Consider the following 18575-nt stretch of genomic DNA (forward strand, 5'->3'; position numbering starts at 1 on the left):
CACACAGTAATTACTGTGATAGGCGATTTCAATTGAGGATCATAAAATCGAGTTACAGATTCATCAGTTCGTCAGTTGATCTACAGCTTTTACGCAAGTTCTTGGATGAAATCTGTAGGTAATTGATGAGTAATTAGCTTTCGCAAATAATTGTTGATCAGCAGTGAATCAGGATGACGAATGGCAGAACAATTGCAGATTCGATTCAAGGCAACAATGGTGAAAACACAGGTGTATCAATGCCAATACCTAATTCTGTAATTAGGGAAGGTATTGACTACAATCATCCTCTTTTTCTTAGTCCTACAGATTTAAGTGGAGTGAATCTTATTTCGTTTCAATTATTTGGAATTGAGAACTACTCTCTATGGAATAGATCGATTACACTAGCATTGTTAGGACGCAATAAACTGGGGTTAATTGATGGAACCTGTAGTAAAGAGATGTTCAGTGAAGAATTGTGGGGACAATGGGAGAGAGTGAATGTTGTAGTACTGTCCTGGTTGATGAATTCAGTGTCAAAAAGTTTACTAAGTGGAATTGCATTTGCTACAAGTGTTTCTCATGTTTAGAGTGATTTAAAAAAGAGATTTGATAGAGTAGATGGGTCGAGAACCTATAGTCTTCATAAAGACATTGTATCATTACAACATGGGACTGTTTCTGTTTCTGTGTATTACACCAAACTCAAGACCTTGTGGGACGAGTTTGAGGTTGTAGTTCCTTCACCTGGATGCAATTATGCTAAGTCGAAAGAGTTTGTAAATCACCTGAGCAGACAAAAAATGTATCAGTTTTTAATGGGGCTTAATGAGTCCTATAATTAGGCTAGAAGTCAAATTTTAATGATGAATCCCTTACCAACTGTTAATCATGCTTATGTTATGGTAGTAGGAGATAAGAGTAAAAAAGTTGTGGTTTCACACATTAGCAACATGGGGCTGAGTTTTGAGAGTATGGATTATATGGCAATGTACTCTAAATCTGTTGTTGGTTCTACTTCAAGAGTAAATCAAAAGTTTAAAAGAAACTCCCTTCTCATTTGTGATTTTTGTAAATGTAAGGGTCATAGTAAAGAATTTTGCTATAAAATTGTGGAGTATCCTTCTGATTTCAGGTCCAAAAAGAAGGTTCAAGGTGTTTCTTCAGGCTACAACAATCCTGCTCCTGGTGGTGTTCCTTCAGGCTACAATAATCCTGGTCCGGGTCAGGCTCATTTTTCTCATGGCTTGAATACTAATCTGCATGAAGCAGGATGGGATCTGAAGTCTGCTACTGCACAAAGTGAGCATGAAAGAGTGGATAGTAATAGGATTCCTAAAGCAGCAAGTCAAGCAGAAATGGATGTGAAACAATTATTGAAGGATTGTACATTCACAAAAGAACAATATGATCATATTCTTAGAGGTCTCACACAAAACCAAGGCACTGCAACATCTGAGAGCAATACCACTTTTGCTGCTCACATCGCAGGTAAATCCTTGTTTGTTTCTGAGAATAATGAAGTGTGGATTGTAGATTTTGGTGCAACAAATCACATGGTTTCTCAGATGAACATGTTTATAAAAGGTTCTGTGTCAGAATTGCAGATTCCTAAAATTGTATATCTGTCTAATGGAGGTACTACTCAGGTCACTCATGTTGGTTCTTGTGCATTAACAGATAAGAGTGTTATCTCCAATGTATTTTACTTACCTGAATTCAAGTATAACTTGATGTCTGTAAGTAAGTTGACAAAGGAACTTGATTGTTCAGTTACATTCTTCCCTAACTTCTGTATTCTCCAAGAGCTTTACAATGGGAATGTGAGAGTGGTTGGTAAAGAAGTAGGGTGTCTGTATACTCAAGATCCTGGAAGTGATGAAAAAAATACTGCATTGACTGTAGCTCAAGTACCATCTGATATGGAATTGTGGCATCAAAGGCTAGGCCATGTTTCATCTATAGTACTAGCTAAAATGTTTGATTTGAATATCAATAGTATGTGTAAGGTTTCCAAATGTTTAGTATGTCCTTATGCAAAACAAACTAGACTTACTTTTTCATCTAGTAGGATCAAGAGTTGTAACAGCTTTGACTTGATTCATGTTGATTTTTGGGGTCCATACAATACATCTACTTTTGATGGCAACAAGTATTTTCTTATCATTGTTGATGATTTTTTCCAGAATGACTTGGCTCTTCTTACTTAAACACAAGTTTAATGTGTGTGTGGGTGGCATTAAAGGTTTTTTCTGCAGTATGTTAAGAATCAATTTGCTAAACAAGTCAAAGTGATAAGATTTGACAATGGTACTGAGTTTGTAAACTCAGTCTGTATTACAATGTTTCAGGATTTGGGTATTATTCATCAAAGGTCTTGTCCTTATACCCTTTAGTAAAATGGGACAGCTGAGAGGAAACATAGACACTTACAAGAAGTGACAAGGGCATTGAGGTTTCAGGGAAAAATTTCATTGAAGTATTGGGAACATTGTGTTCTAGTTGCAGCCTATCTTATCAATAGAGTTCCGAGTAGTGTTCTTAACTATCAAAGTCCCTATGAAAGATTATATGTAAGTAAGCCTAGATTGACACACTTAAGAACTATTGGGTGTTTGTGTTTGTGTCTTGCCAAAAATCTAGTTGAACATGACAAGATGATGCTAAGATCTAAGTATGCAGTTCATATGGGGTATTCAGAGACACAGAAAGGTTATGTTTTAGTTGATCTTACTACTAAGACATTCTTTGTTAGCAGAGATGTTATATTTAGAGAGGATCTATTTCCTTTCTCACAGATCAAGATGCCTGAAAGCCATTCCTTGTTTCAAAATCCACTGCCAGACTCAATTGTTCTATTTGATACCTCCACTACTCAGTTCTTTCAAACACCTAGTTCTATCAATGATGAACTATCCTGTCTTGAAGGTTCATCTGTGTTACCAGATGTTGAGGTTATTTCTTCAGATATTTCTGATCCAGTTGAGGAACCAGTTCCAGCAATCACAGAAACTGTTATGCCAGCTGATCCCAAAAGATCTACAAGAACCAAACATACCCCTTCATGGCTCAAAGATTTTATCTCCTAAAAAATGCATTCAGAAGTGAAATATCTTGTGTGCAATTATATCAGTTACAATCATCTGTCTTCTATTTATCAGTCATATATTGCTGCTACATCTTTAGTTAGAGAACCTACCACCTATTCAGAGGCTGTGAAGGACACTAGGTGGGTAGATGCTATGAAGGTTGAGATTCAGGCACTTGAAGATAATAAGACTTGGGAGATAACTGATTTACCAATAGGAAAGAAACCTATTGACTGCAGGTGGGTCTACAAAATTAAATTTGTCCACAGGAGAGATAGAAAGGTTTAAAGCAAGGTTAGTTGCTAAGGGGTATAGTCAGCTGGAAGGTATAGACTATCAAGAAACTTTTTCTCCTGTTGTGAAGATGGTGACTGTGAGGACAGTGGTGTCTTTAGCTGCTTCAAGACACTGGCACATTTATCAAATAGATGTCTCCAATGCCTTTTTGCAGGGTGATCTTGAAGATGAGATTTATATGCAGCTCTCTCAAGGCTTTGTTAGTCAAGGGGAGAAAGTATGCAGACTAACAAAGCCTTATATGGGCTAAAACAGGCTCCAAGGCAGTGGAACCACAAGCTGACTGAGGCTCTTACTATCCTCAACTTCAAACAAAGTCAATATGATCATTCCTTATTTGTCAATAAGTCAGAAGCATATATTATTGTGGTGTTAGTATATGTGGATGATATGATGATTACAGGCAGCAGTTTGAAGTTAATAGAAAAGACAAAGCTGGAATTGCAACAGGCTTTTAAACTGAAGGACTTAGTGAACTGAAATATTTTATGGGCATTGAGTTCACTAGGTCAACAAAGGGTATATTGATGCATCAAAGAAAGTATGCTTTGGAACTTATAACTGAGGCTGGGATGTCAGCAGCTGAGCCTGCAGGTACCCCTATTGATGTTAATGTTAAACTAACCTCAAAATAGTATGATAAACATGAGAAAAGACATGGAGCTCCTGAAGATCCTTTAGTAAATCAGACAATATATCAAAGGTTAATTGGAAAACTATTGTATCTGAACATGACAAGACCAGACTTGTCTTTCAGCACACAGAACCTGAGCTAGTTCTTACAACAGCCAAAGAAATCCCACATGGATGCAGCCTTAAGAGTAGTGAGATATCTGAAAAAACAGCCTGGACATGGGTTATTGTTTTCTAGATCTTCTGATGAAGTAGTCACTGCATTTTGTGATGCAGATTGGGCATCTTGTCCACTTACCAGAAGATCAGTAACAAGTTATGTAGTTAAGATAGGTAACTCCTTGGTGTCATGGAAGGCAAAGAAGCAAACTATAGTGTCCAAGAGCTCAGCTGAAGCTGAATACAGAAGCCTTGCATCCACTGTTTCAAAGTTAATTTGATTACTTGGATTACTTAAAGAAATAGAAGTTGAAGTGCATCTACCAGTGCAAGTGTATAGTGATAGTAAAGCTGCCATACAAATTGCTGCAAATCCGATATATCATGAGAGGACAAAGCATATTGAGATCGATTTTCATTTTATAAGTGTGATGTAGTTGAATAGTTAGTAATTCACTAGATGATCAAGGGTAGTATAGACATTTTGTATATTTGTTATAACTACTTCAAGTTAGTTTGTTAGTTAGAAGATAGAATCTTTAAATAGTATTTTTCAGCATTGTAACAATTAGTCTTTGAGCTCAAACAATGAGAGTTTATCTCCTTCAATGTTAGCTCCTTGTTAATGGAGGTTTTGTGTTAATTCAGCTTAGCTCATTTACGTTCAATTAGCAGTACTGGGAATTTCACAAATGGAAGAACAAACGTTCAAAGTAATCGGGTCAGTTCTATTATCCCCTAATTCAACAAATTTCACATCGTCAGAGCTAAAATGAAATCTTGGTATTGTCTGTTAACCTGTCATTTTCATGGAGTTTTGTTAAATTTGAGGTTGAAACTCGAAACCCATTTTTTTTTTTTTAGCTTGAAAGGGTTAAGTAGTTGAGATATCAATTCAAACTAATTCCAAAATGATATTTTTTTTTGTGGCTTCTGAATTGCATGATGTTTAGGGTTTCCTCGAGTGGCTGAAAAGTTGATTCTTGAGAATGACGTAACAGGTGAGTACTTACTCATTTGTTAATTCATTGTATGACTGTGTTTCATAATATTAAATTACTCTATCTTGATTATTTTATGCATGTTTTATACTTTCCAGTAAGATTACAAAGATTTAAGTAATAATTAAACCAGATTATATACCTAAAATAGAAAAATTAGTTGTTAATATCGAGATCCTCTTGAAGATCCTTCTTGTTCATAATAACCCACATGTTGTAAGATATTCTTTTGTGATTAAAATACCATTTTTCCTGTCTGCTTTTTTGAAAAAGCTTTGAGGATGTGAATGAGCCACGTACATGGAAAAAAATAGAAGAGGGAACGAGTGGGTTTTAGATAATGGGGAGCTTCCTCTACTGTCCCCACATGGTTTTTCTTTTCTTCAAAAGAAACCATTTTTTTAGAGTAATCCAAAAGAGAATTGATTTTTACTCATTTTAAGCATCAGGTCTAGAACAACAACTGTATGTATTCTTTTGTGCAAGAAAAAAAGAAGTATAAAAAAAGCTTGTTTTTTTGGGTTCATTTTGTATTGTTGAGGAAAAATACTTTTATTTTGGCTATATTGTGAGGCTGTGGTGTTTCCTCGGAATAAAGCATACTTTTTGGTTTTGTGCTTTAAAGTTGAAGTATTTGGGGTGTGTGGTTCTTGTTCTTTTGTATGCTCTGGATGAAATAAAAGCTCAGCTTCTCTCCTTGGTAATCTCTTTCTCTCTCTAATGAAAACGTGTAGCATAGCATGCCCTTGTGCATTTTGATGAGGCATTGGATTCTGTCTGCTGATTCTTTTTAGAGTGAGTTAGTCTCTCATAAGGAAGACCTTAGATTGCTTTTTTTGCTTGTTTGTACTGTTTTTCTTGATAAATAGGTTGATAACTTGAATAAAATGAAGTTGAGAGACTTGTGAGATGATGGGTTTGGCCTGCCTTTTAGTGAAAATGTGTTCTTGATTTGATATCGCTATGGTAAAAGTGAAAGGATGTGCTAGGATTCTAAGAATTTCCCAACTGGTAAATGTTGTGGCCCTTGGGATACATACAAGTTATACGTAGATAACAATGGAGGGTTCATCTGAATCTGGCTGGGAGGGATCAGATAGTTATAGGGGTTTAAATTCTTCAGCTCTTATGGACAGGAATCCTAGATTTCAAACAAGCAGCATTAGGTCCTCCAATGATGTGTTGCATGATTCTGGGTTTGTTCCAGGTAGAAAGGGGAGGGAGAGAATTGAGTTCCCTCCCATAAATTGTCTTAAAGCCCAAGGTGGGGTTGCAGAGGATAGGCTCACTGTAGACCGAGGTGGTCGCGGAACAGACTATAGTGGTGTTAGTTTGAGGCAGTGGCTGGACAACCCAGAGAGGGCTGTTGATGCTCTTGAATGTTTGCACATATTCACCCAAATTGTGGAGATTGTAAACCTGGCACATTCACAGGGAATAGTTGTTCATAATGCACGACCATCATGTTTTGTCATGTCCTCTTTCAAACGTATTGCCTTCATTGAATCCGTATCCTGCTCGGATTCAGGTTCAGATTCATCAGGTGATGGTTTAAACAGCCAAACTGTCGAGTTAAAGGATTCATCCTCAGTTTTGCCTCATGAGTCGGGGAGTCAAAGTTCTCAGCTTGAGAAGATTTCTGTAAAAGCTTCTACCGGATTATCTGAAAACTGTTGCTTGCAGTCAAGCTCAGGCGATATGGTTCAGACTTTAGAAGCTAGTATGAACAGACAAGAAGAAGAAAAGCAGCACACCTTCCCAATGAAACAGATGTTGCTCATGGAAACCAATTGGTACACGAGTCCAGAAGAAATTGCTGGTGCCCCAAGCTCTTGTGCTTCAGACGTTTACCGACTTGGAGTCCTTCTCTTTGAGGTTAGTACTCGTTAACTAGCATGTTGCTAAAGGGTCTGCTGAGTTATATTTCTCATGACTGCAAAGCTGAAACTTGGTGTTTTAATGATTTATTCTAATTTTGAGCAGCTATTCTGCACCTTTAGCTCATCAGAAGAGAAAAGCACAACAATGCATAGTCTGAGACACCGTGTCCTCCCTCCTCAGTTGCTGTTGACATGGCCTAAAGAAGCTTCATTTTGCTTATGGTTACTGCACCCAGAGCCGAGCAATAGGCCAAAAATAGGGTGAGCATTCTTTTTATGCATCAACCAGATAAATTTTTTTCCTCGCGTAATTCTCCCTCATGGAAAATGGTTCTTTGATTTGTTTGATGCCTTATTGATTTGTTGTCACAGTCTTCTTATACCTACTTTAATCTGTAGCTCATTATGTAATGCTTGGTTTTCCAAGCTGTTGTTGACATAGAATGTACACTACACTGTTTCGGTTACCGCACTATTTTGATGTTGTTACTGTTCATTTTCTAAATGCTTTGTACTGCTTTCCTTGTTAGCTGCTGTGTTTTCTTCACCATCGTTTTTCCTTTTCATAACTATTTTGATTTGAGTTACGGTTCGTTGCATATATGTGCCACACTGCTTTGCTATTAGTTGTTATGTTTCTCCCCAATACCCTTTTTTCGCTTTATAACTGCTTTGATTTGCTTGAGCGGAGGGTTTTTCGTAAACAACCTCTCTACCTGGAAGAGGTAATAAGGACTGCTTACCCTCTACTCTCCCAGACCCCACTTTGTAGGATTTCACTGGGTATGTTGTTTTTGTTGTGTAACTATTTTGATTTGCTGCACTTGAATTGAGGGTCCTTTTGGAAACAACCTCTATGCCTCCACGAGGTAGGGTTAAGGACCACGTACACTCTACCTTACCATAACTCCACTTGTGGGATTTCACTGGCAGGCTGTTGTTGCTGCATTAAATGGTAGTCTTTACCTGTTTATCAGATTCATTTCAGGCATCAAAAATGATTTACTTGAAGAATCTACTGTCGCTAAAATCTTAATTCAGTTTATCTTTAACAGCAATGTCCCTGTCTCCTCTGTACTTGTTATTCTGATTCTACTTTTCACATCGATGACAGTGACTTGCTAGAAAGCGACTTCCTTAATGCTCCAAGAAATGAGTTTGAAGAACGTGAAGCAGCAATACAGCTTAGAGAAGAAATAGAGGAGCAAGAGTTATTGCTGGAATTCCTTTTGCTAATTCAACAGCGAAAGCAGGAGGCTTTGCACAACTTGCGTGAGATTGTATCTTTTTTATCATCTGACATAGAAGAGGTCTCAAAGATGCAGAAAACCTTCAGAGACAAAGGGGATTCAAATCAGGAGCCAGTACAGGATTCAGGTTCGGGGAAGATAAATATTGCTGAAGATGATGAAGCTGGGTGCTTTGGATCTAGAAAGAGATTTAGGCCAGGCCTTTCGATACACACAACTGAGGAATACAATGGCAATCCAGATGAGTCTGAGAAACATGTCGAAAACAAAGGGAGCATTCTAGCAAAAAATTCCCGGTTGATGAAGAACTTTAGGAAATTAGAGGCAGCTTATTTCATGACAAGACGTAGGGTTATCAAACCGACTGGCAAACCACTGAATAGACATTCTCAGGCAAGCACGGATTGTAGAACTTCAGTTCTGGCACCCGAAAGAAGTTCATTGAGTAATTTGTCATCCAAAGAGGGGTGCAATGAGGATAGACAGAATGGATCGATCAATTCATTCCTGGAGGGACTGTGCAAGTATCTATCTTATAGCAAGCTGGAAGTGAAGGCCGACTTGAAGCAAGGGGATCTTCTAAATTCTTCCAATCTTGTATGTGCTCTAGGCTTTGATCGTGATGGTGAATTTTTTGCAACTGCTGGTGTAAATAAGAAGATCAAAGTTTTTGAATATAATTCAATTGTTGATGAGGACCGCGATATCCACTATCCAGTTGTTGAAATGGCTAGTAGATCTAAGCTAAGCAGCATATGTTGGAATGGCTATATTAAAAGCCAGATCGCTTCAAGTAACTTTGAAGGTGTGGTGCAGGTGAGCTATATTCATGATCATGGTTGCTTTTCTGTTTAAATTAATTGGGATGAAGTTTGTTGAATTCCTTTCCAGGTATGGGACGTCACAAGAAGTCAGGTTTTCATGGAAATGAGAGAACATGAAAGGCGTGTCTGGTCTGTTGACTTTTCTGTAGCAGATCCAACCATGTTGGCTAGCGGGAGTGATGATGGTTCTGTCAAACTCTGGAATATCAATCAGGCAATTCTATTTCTGCACTTGGTGAATGTCAGCTTTGAAACTAAACGTAGTACAGTCATCTAGTTATGTTGATGTGTAGATAAAACCTGTGTGTAATAAGTTGTTTTTCTTAACTGGGTTGGTACTGCAGGGAGTAAGTGTTGGAACCATCAAAACAAAAGCCAATGTCTGCTGCGTTCAGTTCCCCTTTGATTCTGGTCGCTCCCTTGCATTTGGTTCAGCAGATCACAAGATATATTACTATGATCTACGTAACTCAAAAATGCCTCTATGCACATTAATCGGGCACAACAAGACTGTGAGCTATGTCAAGTTCATAGATTCCACAACACTTGTGTCTGCATCTACAGACAACACGTTAAAGATATGGGATTTGTCAATTTCCACATCCCGGATTCTTGATACACCTCTTCAGTCATTTACTGGACACATGAATGTAAAGGTATTTTTCTTTATCCGTGTCACCTGAAGAAGACAGATTTTCATGTTTTCTCTGTACTCTTTACTGCAGTTGAAAAGATGGGTTGTCATACATACAATTTGTAAAGCTTTTTAACATAGGAGATCATCCCTGAAATAATTTCTCAGAAATGAGATTGAACAACTTCAGTTGTGGTTAAATGTGCTTTTACTGTGAATGAGATAGAACATTAATCTAATAAAAGTATTCTTGCATTTCAGAACTTTGTTGGCTTATCTGTATCTGAAGGTTACATTGCTACTGGCTCAGAGACAAATGAGGTATCATCATTTACTATATATCAGATATATCACTATTATTACTTGCTTACTAATTTCATCGTAGATGAGCCTTTAGCAATGGTTACATTGTGATGAAAAATGTTTGTCCCGTATACATTGAGGAGAAACTAGTTCCGGGTACTGGTTAAATTAAAGCATATGCATATAGGCTGGAAACATAGGGGGCTGCAATCACAATGTTGTATGTTCAAGCTATTTGTCAAAAATATATATATATATTTAAATTCTAGCTAGTTGTGTCTAAGCATTTTGGTTGATGCTGTTTGTAAATAAACAAATGTATGCCTCACAACCTCTTATTTGATTTGAGTATGAAAGATGTACCGTAATCTTGCTCCACCCTGTTCATCACAGGCCAGGGCGATCCACATTGTTGCGCCATTCCTGCTGATTCCAGTATCGATCCTACTTTAAATCTCTCTCATGTGTCTGTAGAAACTTCTCCATCCTCCTGGTCTTTAGTAACATCATATAGATTTGTTCCCCATTAATCTACCCTGTGACCTCCATATTTATCACCTCCCTCAAAGTTATGATGATTATTAGCCTCAGGGATAGCATCTCTCCCATGAATAATTCTGTTACTTTTAGGGGGAGTTTTTCCTTTTTTTCAGAATAAAACATGGTGTGTGCGCACTACATTTTTCTCCATAGAAATGTAATCCTCTCCTCTTGTGTTGTTCACAAAACTTAATCTCAGTTATCACATGGGTAAACTAGATCCCTTAAGGTGTGATTTTGATTTTCTTCTTGTTTCTCCTTTCCTCATTAATATATTTTTTAAATAATTGATGTTCTTAATTGACAATTTTTCAATAAAAAACAATACAAATCAAGTCACGGTCTTGATGTTGTCTATTCAGAAAATTAATTTCCGCTTAACATTGCCGATAAAAAGAAAAAAAAACATAAAAAGTATCTTAAGAAAAAAATTAAGTTGATTATATAACATTACATCGGAGATTATACTTTGCAATGGAAAATAAAAGAATTGAAACACATAATATAATAAAATGTATATTTATAAGAAGTCATGATGTCATTAGTAATTTGATGTGTACTTATCTACTCGATTATATACAAATTATCATAGAGCGACTAAATATTAAATTTTTTAGAGTACATGAAGTGTCAAGTTGTAAAAAGGTATACCAAGAGTTGGATCAATGTTTGTCCCTAACACGTGTAGAGGAGTGGAAGAGTTTTATTACATTAATCTAATTCTTATTGTAGTCATCACTAAAAAAAATAATATATGATAATAACTATTCAAAAAACAACTCCTTTAATGTGAAAAATTAAGATAGATAATTTTTACTTTAAATAATTACAAGTTAAATACATATTAATCACAGATGCACATTTATTATAGCATAACTATAAAATAACTTTTTATTATATATGTACACATAAATGAGAATTCTATCTTCATTTTTTTCATTAAATAATTTATTTATTAATTAAAAGTTTTTAAAATACTAAAAAGATGGTTTATTTATTTATTTTGTGATTGATTTCTAATATGATAGATCATGTCATATATTTTTAGGGGCAATACTACCTAATTGCTATGAAAAATGTACCATATGTAATTTTTTTTTTTATAACCGAGAAATCCGTCTTTGACCCGCCCTTTGGACCAATCACAGCCTTCTAAACTCGGTGGATAATGCCCCCCCCCCCCCCCTCTACTCTTCTCCACTTAAATATTGGGCTTCTCTTTGCGTGGTGTGGGGCTTGAACCTGCGACCTAAGCCACAAATCCTCCACCTTTTGCCACTTGAGCTAGGCCTTGGGGGATACCATATGTAATATTATACGTTTCAATAATGCCAAAAAATATTAAATATTAATTAGAAATTGACAAACAGATACACACATATAAAGGAGTGGAAGAGTTTTATAACATTAATTTAATTATCATTGTAGTTATCACTAAAAAAAATAATATATGATAGTAACTATTCAAAAGATAACTCCTTTAATGTGAAAAATAAGATAGATAATTTTTGCTTTAAATAATTATAAGTTAAATATATATTAATCACAAATGCACATTTATTATAGCATAACTATAAAATAACTTTTTATTATATATGTACAAATAAATGAGAATTTTTCTTCATTCTTTTCATTAAATAATTTATTTATTAATTAAAATCTTTAAAAATACTAAAAAGATGGTTTACTTATATATTTTTAGGGGCAATAATATCTAATAGCTATGAGAAATGTACCATAGGTAATATTATACCTTTCAACAATGACAAAAAAATTTAGAATATTAATTAGAAATTGACAAATAGATACACACAAAAATAAAAACAAAAACAAAAATGTGATATTTTTCATCTTCATTCATTCGCATAATAACAATGATAGTAGACATCTAATCAAAATAAAATAAAAAAGAATAGAATAATATTAATTGAAATCAAAACAATACATTAATGAATCTTCAAAATATTTGGAAATCATTCAAACTTTTATAGTAATATGACCATCTCTTTTGATGAATCTTCCAAGATAATTAAGCTTCCTTCTTCATTTTGATGAAGTTGTACCAAATTAATGTGAACATCTCTATGATGAATCTTTGAAGAATATATATAGGATCTTTATCAAAGTGAAGATCATATCATGACATTATTAAGTACATGAAAGATGAAAGAGATGAAAGAAAAAGAAAGAATGAAAAAATGGAAATGGACATTGAACATCTCTAAAGATGATTATTATTTATAGATTGGGTAAACAATAACAATAGTTAGAAAGAAGTTGAAGAGGCATATTATTAAATTAGAGAAGTTAAATAGATGGAGGTTTTTTTGTAACTTATTAGACATAATTATAATAGTAAATATGATTGAATTTTTAAATTAATAAACAATTATTTATTGAGAAAATGAAGAAAAAAAATCAAAAAAAGGAGAAAAAAGATAAATTGGAATGGAGGCCATAGAGAGGTGTCACATCACCTTCTCTATGTTTAATTTATTTATTAATTAAAAGTTTTAAAAATACTAAAAAGATGATTTATTTATTTATTTATTTATTTTGTGATTGATTTCTAATATGATAGACCATGCCATATATTTTTAGGGGCAATACTATCTAATTGCTATGAAAAATGTACCATATGTAATATTTCTTTTTTGATAACCGAGAAATCCGTCTTTGACCCGCCCTTTGGACCAATCACAACCTTCTAAACTCGGTGGATAATGGGCCCGCCCCTCTACCCTTCTCCACTTAAATACCGGGATTCGCTTTGCGTGGTGTAAGGCTTGAACCTGTGACCTAAGCCACAAATTCTCCACCTTTTGCCACTTGAACTAGGCCTTGGGGGATACCATATGTAATATTATACCTTTCAATAATGTCAAAAAATATAAAATATTAATTAGAAATTGACAAACAGATACACACATATAAAGGAGTGGAAGAGTTTTTTTAGAACATTAATTTAATTATCATTGTAGTTATCACTAAAAAAGTAATATATGATAATAACTATTCAAAAGATAACTCCTTCTTTAATGTGAAAAATAAGATAGATAATTTTTGCTTTAAATAATTATAAGTTAAATATATATTAATCACAAATGCACATTTATTATAGCATAACTATAAAATAACTTTTTATTATATATGTACAAATAAATGAGAATTTTTTCTTCATTCTTTTCATTAAATAATTTATTTATAAATTAAAAGCTTTAAAAATACTAAAAAGATGGTTTACTTGTATATTTTTAGGGGCAATAATATCTAATAGCTATGAGAAATGTACCATAGGTAATATTATACCTTTCAACAATGACAAAAAAAATTAGAATATTAATTAGAAATTGACAAATAGATACACACAAAAATAAAAAAAAAACGTGATACTTATCATCTTCATTCATTCGCATAATAACAATGTTAGTAGACATCTAATCAAAATAAAATAAAAAACAACAACAACAATAACATACCCAGTGAAATCCCACCAAGTGGGGTCTGGGGAGGGTAAAGTGTACGCAGACCTTACCACTACCTCGTGAAGGTAGAGAGGCTGTTTCCGGTGGACCCTCGGCTCAAGTACATCCAAACCAAGTAAGAGAAGAGGAAACATTATATAAAACATAACATCCAATAAGAAAACTAGTGCATAATCAACAACAGAGACAATAACATCAAGAAAATACTGTGAGAGGCGAAGTGCAGTAAACAACATATGGCTATAGGATCACAGATAAGAACTACAAGTGCCAAGCTAGGACTACTACAAACACTACCAACCCAAACCCTCGTAAGGACAGACAACACGCTAACCCTACTAACCTTCAACCTTAATACGCGACCTCCACTCCTTCCTATCTAGAGTCATGTCCTCTGTGATGTGAAGCTGAGCCAAGTCTTGTCTAATCACCTCTCCCCAATACTTCCTAGGCCTACCTCTACCCCTCCGCGTACCCTCTACCACCAGCCCCTCGCACCTCCTCACTGGGGCGTCTGCACACCGCCTCTTCACATGCCTAAACCATCTCAGTCTCGCTTCCCTCAGCTTGTCCACCACAGGGGCCACTCCCACCTTCTCCCGGATAACCTCATTCCTAATTTTATCGCTCCTAGTGTGCCCACACATCCATCTCAACATCCTCATCTCCGCAACATGCATTTTTTGAACATGTGAGTTCTTGACTGGCCAACATTCCGCTCCATACAACAAGGCCGGTCTAACTACCACTCTGTAGAACTTACCTTTAAGTTTAGGTGGAACTTTCTTATCACACAAGACTCCAGAAGCAAGCCTTCATTTCATCCAAGCAGCCCCTATGCGATGTGTGACATCATCGTCAATGTCACCACTTCTTTGGATTACAGCCCCAAGATACTTAAAACTATCTTTCTTAGGAATGGTCTGTGTGTCAAGTCTCACTTCCCCATCTGCCTCATCCAACGCATCACTGAATTTGCACCCCAAATATTCCGTTTTGGTCCTACTCAACCTGAACCCTTTGGACTCTACCGTTTGTCTCCACACCTCTAGCCTAGCATTAACTCTGTCCCGCGTCTCATCGATCAGTACTATGTCATCCGCAAATAACATACACCATGGGACCTTCTCCTGAATAGACCGCGTCAACTCATCCATCACCAAAGCAAATAGAAAAAGGCTAAGGACTGATCCCTGATGCAGCCCCATCTCAACTGGGAAATGCTCCGAGTCTCCTCCAACCGTTCTAACCGAGTCTTGGCTCCACCATACATGTCCTTTATCGCCCTAATATAAATCATCGGGACACCTTTAGCCTCCAAGCACCTCCAGAATAGAATAATATTAATTGATATCAAAACAACACATTTGATGAATCTTCCAAGATAATTAAGCTTCCTTCTTCATTTTGATGAAGTTGTACCAAATTAATGTGAACATCTCTATGATGAATCTTTGAAGAATATATATAGGATCTTTATCAAAGTAAAGGTCATATCATGACATTATTAAGTACATGAAAGATGAAAGAGATGAAAGAAAAAGAAAGAATGAAAAAGTGGAAATGGACATTGAACATCTCTAAAGATGATTGTTATTTATAGATTGGGTAAACAATAACAATAGTTAGAAAGAAGTTGAAGAGGCATTTTATTTAAGTAGAGAAGTTAAATAGATGGAGGTTTTTTGTAACTTATTAGACATAATTATAATAGTAAATATGATTGAATTTTTAAATTAATAAACAATTATTTATTGAGAAAATGAAGAAAAAAAATCAATAAAAAGGAGAAAAAAGATAAATTTAAATGGAGGCCATAGAGAGGTGTCACATCACCTTCTCTATGTTTCTCCTTTATATATATATATATATATATAGATAGATTTATTGAAAGGTAAATGTATTATTTGGTAGATATTATAAAAGGTAGTGTTTAGATATGGGTAAAAATGTCTCATTAAGAAGGTGACTTTAATCTATGTATTCATGAATAGGGGAAAACGAACCAACATTACTTTTTTTAATAATTATTGAAAACTGAAAAAATATATATACAATTGTTCTAATGTAAGAGAAGATAGAAGTAAAATCAAGAATTTGAATAGGCTTTATTAAGTCATTACAAATTAATTATTTTTTGAAATGTAATTAAACATTATTGTTAGAAGTTAAATTATTAATATAATTGTGATATACTACGGGGGGGAAATTGTAATCCAACTTTGAAGGTACCCCATATCAATAAATATTTAATTTTTAAAAATTACATGAGTATTATTAAAGACTATGTTTCAATAAGGAAGAGATTTTGTGTTCCAAAAGTCCATTGTTGAAGTTGTTCAATTGTCTTCTTAATTTTCTTTTTGGGGGTGTCATACAATTTTTTATTATCTCACTACCTTTAGTGAAAAATACCCTCACAATTTAGAGCATACATCCCAAAAGAAGGAATTTGATTGAAGAGTAAAAATATAATGTTTTTAAACTATACGTGGGCATTCAATTTGATAAGATTTATTTAGTTTTTCATTACTTTAGTTTAAGACATTTTATTTATCTAATAGTATAGCTAGATAGATACATATTAAAACCTTGAATATACTTTTTTCCTTTTGAGGCTTGTAGCTCCAAACATGCAATCACATTTATTCATAAATTTAATTTATTATTGTATTTCTAAAGAATAACATAAAATATGGTACATTAAAGGTAATTCATAGATTGCAAGAGAATTTACTTTCGAAATTATAGAATAATATCATAATAAAATGATACGATGTAAAAATATATAGTGTGCATCTTTTGTTCACCTAGTCACCACAAAGTACGTAACCATCATAAAGAAAAAATAACATTAGAGTTTTCTGGCTTTTCGACTCTAAAAATAATCATTATGACGGGTATAGTAGTATTCCATGCAATATATATTGGGGACTTGGGGTGAAAAAGATAAACAAACAACAACAAAAAATTAAATCTAAAAAGCAAACAAAATTGACCAAATGTAAAAGAATAAATATATAATAGAATCTACAAACAGAACATAATATATGTGTGCATATGTAGATTTTCTTTCATTTAACATCTCTTCAACCTTGAAAAATGGAAATAGTTAATGACTACAAGACAAATATCAAATGATACAAGAAGCAAAAGAAAAGCAATATCGAAATTAAACAATCAAGAGATACAATAATGATATGTGACTAATTTTAAAGAAAATCTCTTGTTCTTCATTATTCCCACACCTTGATAATGAAGCTGATGACAATTCGTTCATATCATCAGCATCGTCATGGTTCATTATCTTAACGAAACAAGCAAAATCAAAAAAATTAATTAAGACTACTTCCTGACAAAGTTTATAGGAAAGTTCCTTCTCATGAAGCACACAAGTGTATTTATAAGTTATTTCCTATCATAATGTCATATAGAAATTCAAAAGTCATGCTGAAAAAAAAGTCATAAAAATAACTCTTAAAGTCATAAAATTGGGAATAAATAGCACAGAAGAATACTATAGAAAGGAAGAGTATTGCAGTGCCTATAGTATAAGATGGTTATGAGAATACTTAAAGAGGGTGAAATATACCTTGGAAAAGAAAAAAGGAAGTACTCCATTAAAATGATTATATATGGTTGGTTCAATGCATAGCTTGTGTATTACTACATCATACTATCCTTCCAAAACTATCTTTATACTTGTATGTATTGTTCTACAAATAGCTATTGCTACGACTTTTTCGTATTAATGTAATGTTGTGATCTGGGTTGTGTTGCAGGTCTTTGTGTATCACAAAGCTTTTCCTATGCCTGCATTATCATTTAAATTTAATAGCACAGATCCACTATCTGGTGATGAAGTGGATGACCAAGCACAGTTTATCTCATCTGTTTGTTGGCGTGGTCAGTCCTCTACCTTAGTTGCTGCGAATTCTATGGGAAATATCAAGCTGTTGGAGATGGCTTAATGTGGTCCATGTTCTCCAAAGGTTTGGGAGTTGCCTTTGAAAGGTAAGGGTTCTACATTGATGAATGAATGGCTTGCTGTGAAGAGGTCAGCTAGATCGGATACATAGAGATTGACATCATCAAGAAACCAAGATTTTTGCTAGTAGTAATCATATAGTAGAAGTAGACTCAACTGGAAATAAGAGAACATATATTGGTCTAAGTGTGAAATGCTGTATATAAAAGGGAAAGGATGCAAATATGAATTTCTCTGTATATTCTGTAATTTCCAGAGTTCAAATGAATTTTCTTGAAGGAACTGTGTGAATGTGATCTCCAGAAAATTCTATGTTTTGGTCTGTGGAAGCAATTTGGCAGAAAAATACAAGCAGCATTTAGAAATCCATGTGTGTCATATTGGTTCACTCTTAATCTCAATAGTCAATAAACTTTAATAGATAATAGCTGAAGTTTTTATTTTTTTTTGTTAACAGCGTACCCCATGTAATCCCACAAGTGGGGTCTGAGAAGAGTGGATGTATGCTGA

General features: G+C 34.5%; 1 protein-coding gene across 3 annotated transcripts; it reads left to right on the plus strand.

Moving 5' to 3' along the window:
* Positions 1-5636: 5636 nt before the first annotated feature.
* Positions 5637-18430, plus strand: LOC125839378 (protein SPA1-RELATED 4-like). Of its 3 annotated transcripts, XM_049518370.1 has the most exons (8): positions 5644-5861; positions 6031-7036; positions 7145-7302; positions 8156-9107; positions 9183-9329; positions 9460-9771; positions 10011-10070; positions 17860-18430. In XM_049518370.1, the coding sequence occupies exons 2-8, from the start codon at positions 6221-6223 to the stop codon at positions 18046-18048; spliced, it is 2634 nt and encodes an 877-aa protein (XP_049374327.1). In that variant the 5' UTR covers positions 5644-5861; positions 6031-6220; the 3' UTR covers positions 18049-18430. The 3 variants fall into 3 exon arrangements, with proteins under 3 accessions (XP_049374335.1, XP_049374327.1, XP_049374320.1); XM_049518363.1 differs by having other exon boundaries at positions 5644-7036; XM_049518378.1 differs by lacking the exons at positions 10011-10070; positions 17860-18430 and having other exon boundaries at positions 5637-7036; positions 9183-9375; positions 9460-9612.
* Positions 18431-18575: the final 145 nt, after the last annotated feature.

This window comes from Solanum verrucosum, unplaced genomic scaffold, assembly GCF_900185275.1.
Source record: "Solanum verrucosum unplaced genomic scaffold, falcon-dt-bn FXZP01000277.1, whole genome shotgun sequence".
NCBI lineage: Eukaryota > Viridiplantae > Streptophyta > Magnoliopsida > Solanales > Solanaceae > Solanum > Solanum verrucosum.

Excerpts from the sequence above, each read along its gene's own strand:
- LOC125839378 (XM_049518363.1), top strand. The coding sequence starts at position 6,221 with ATGGAGGGTTCATCTGAATCTGGCTGGGAGGGATCAGATAGTTATAGG. Across the intron at positions 7,037-7,144 it reads TTGGAGTCCTTCTCTTTGAG|CTATTCTGCACCTTTAGCTC; the intron begins GTTAGTACTCGT and ends AATTTTGAGCAG. Across the intron at positions 10,071-17,859 it reads CTGGCTCAGAGACAAATGAG|GTCTTTGTGTATCACAAAGC; the intron begins GTATCATCATTT and ends GTTGTGTTGCAG.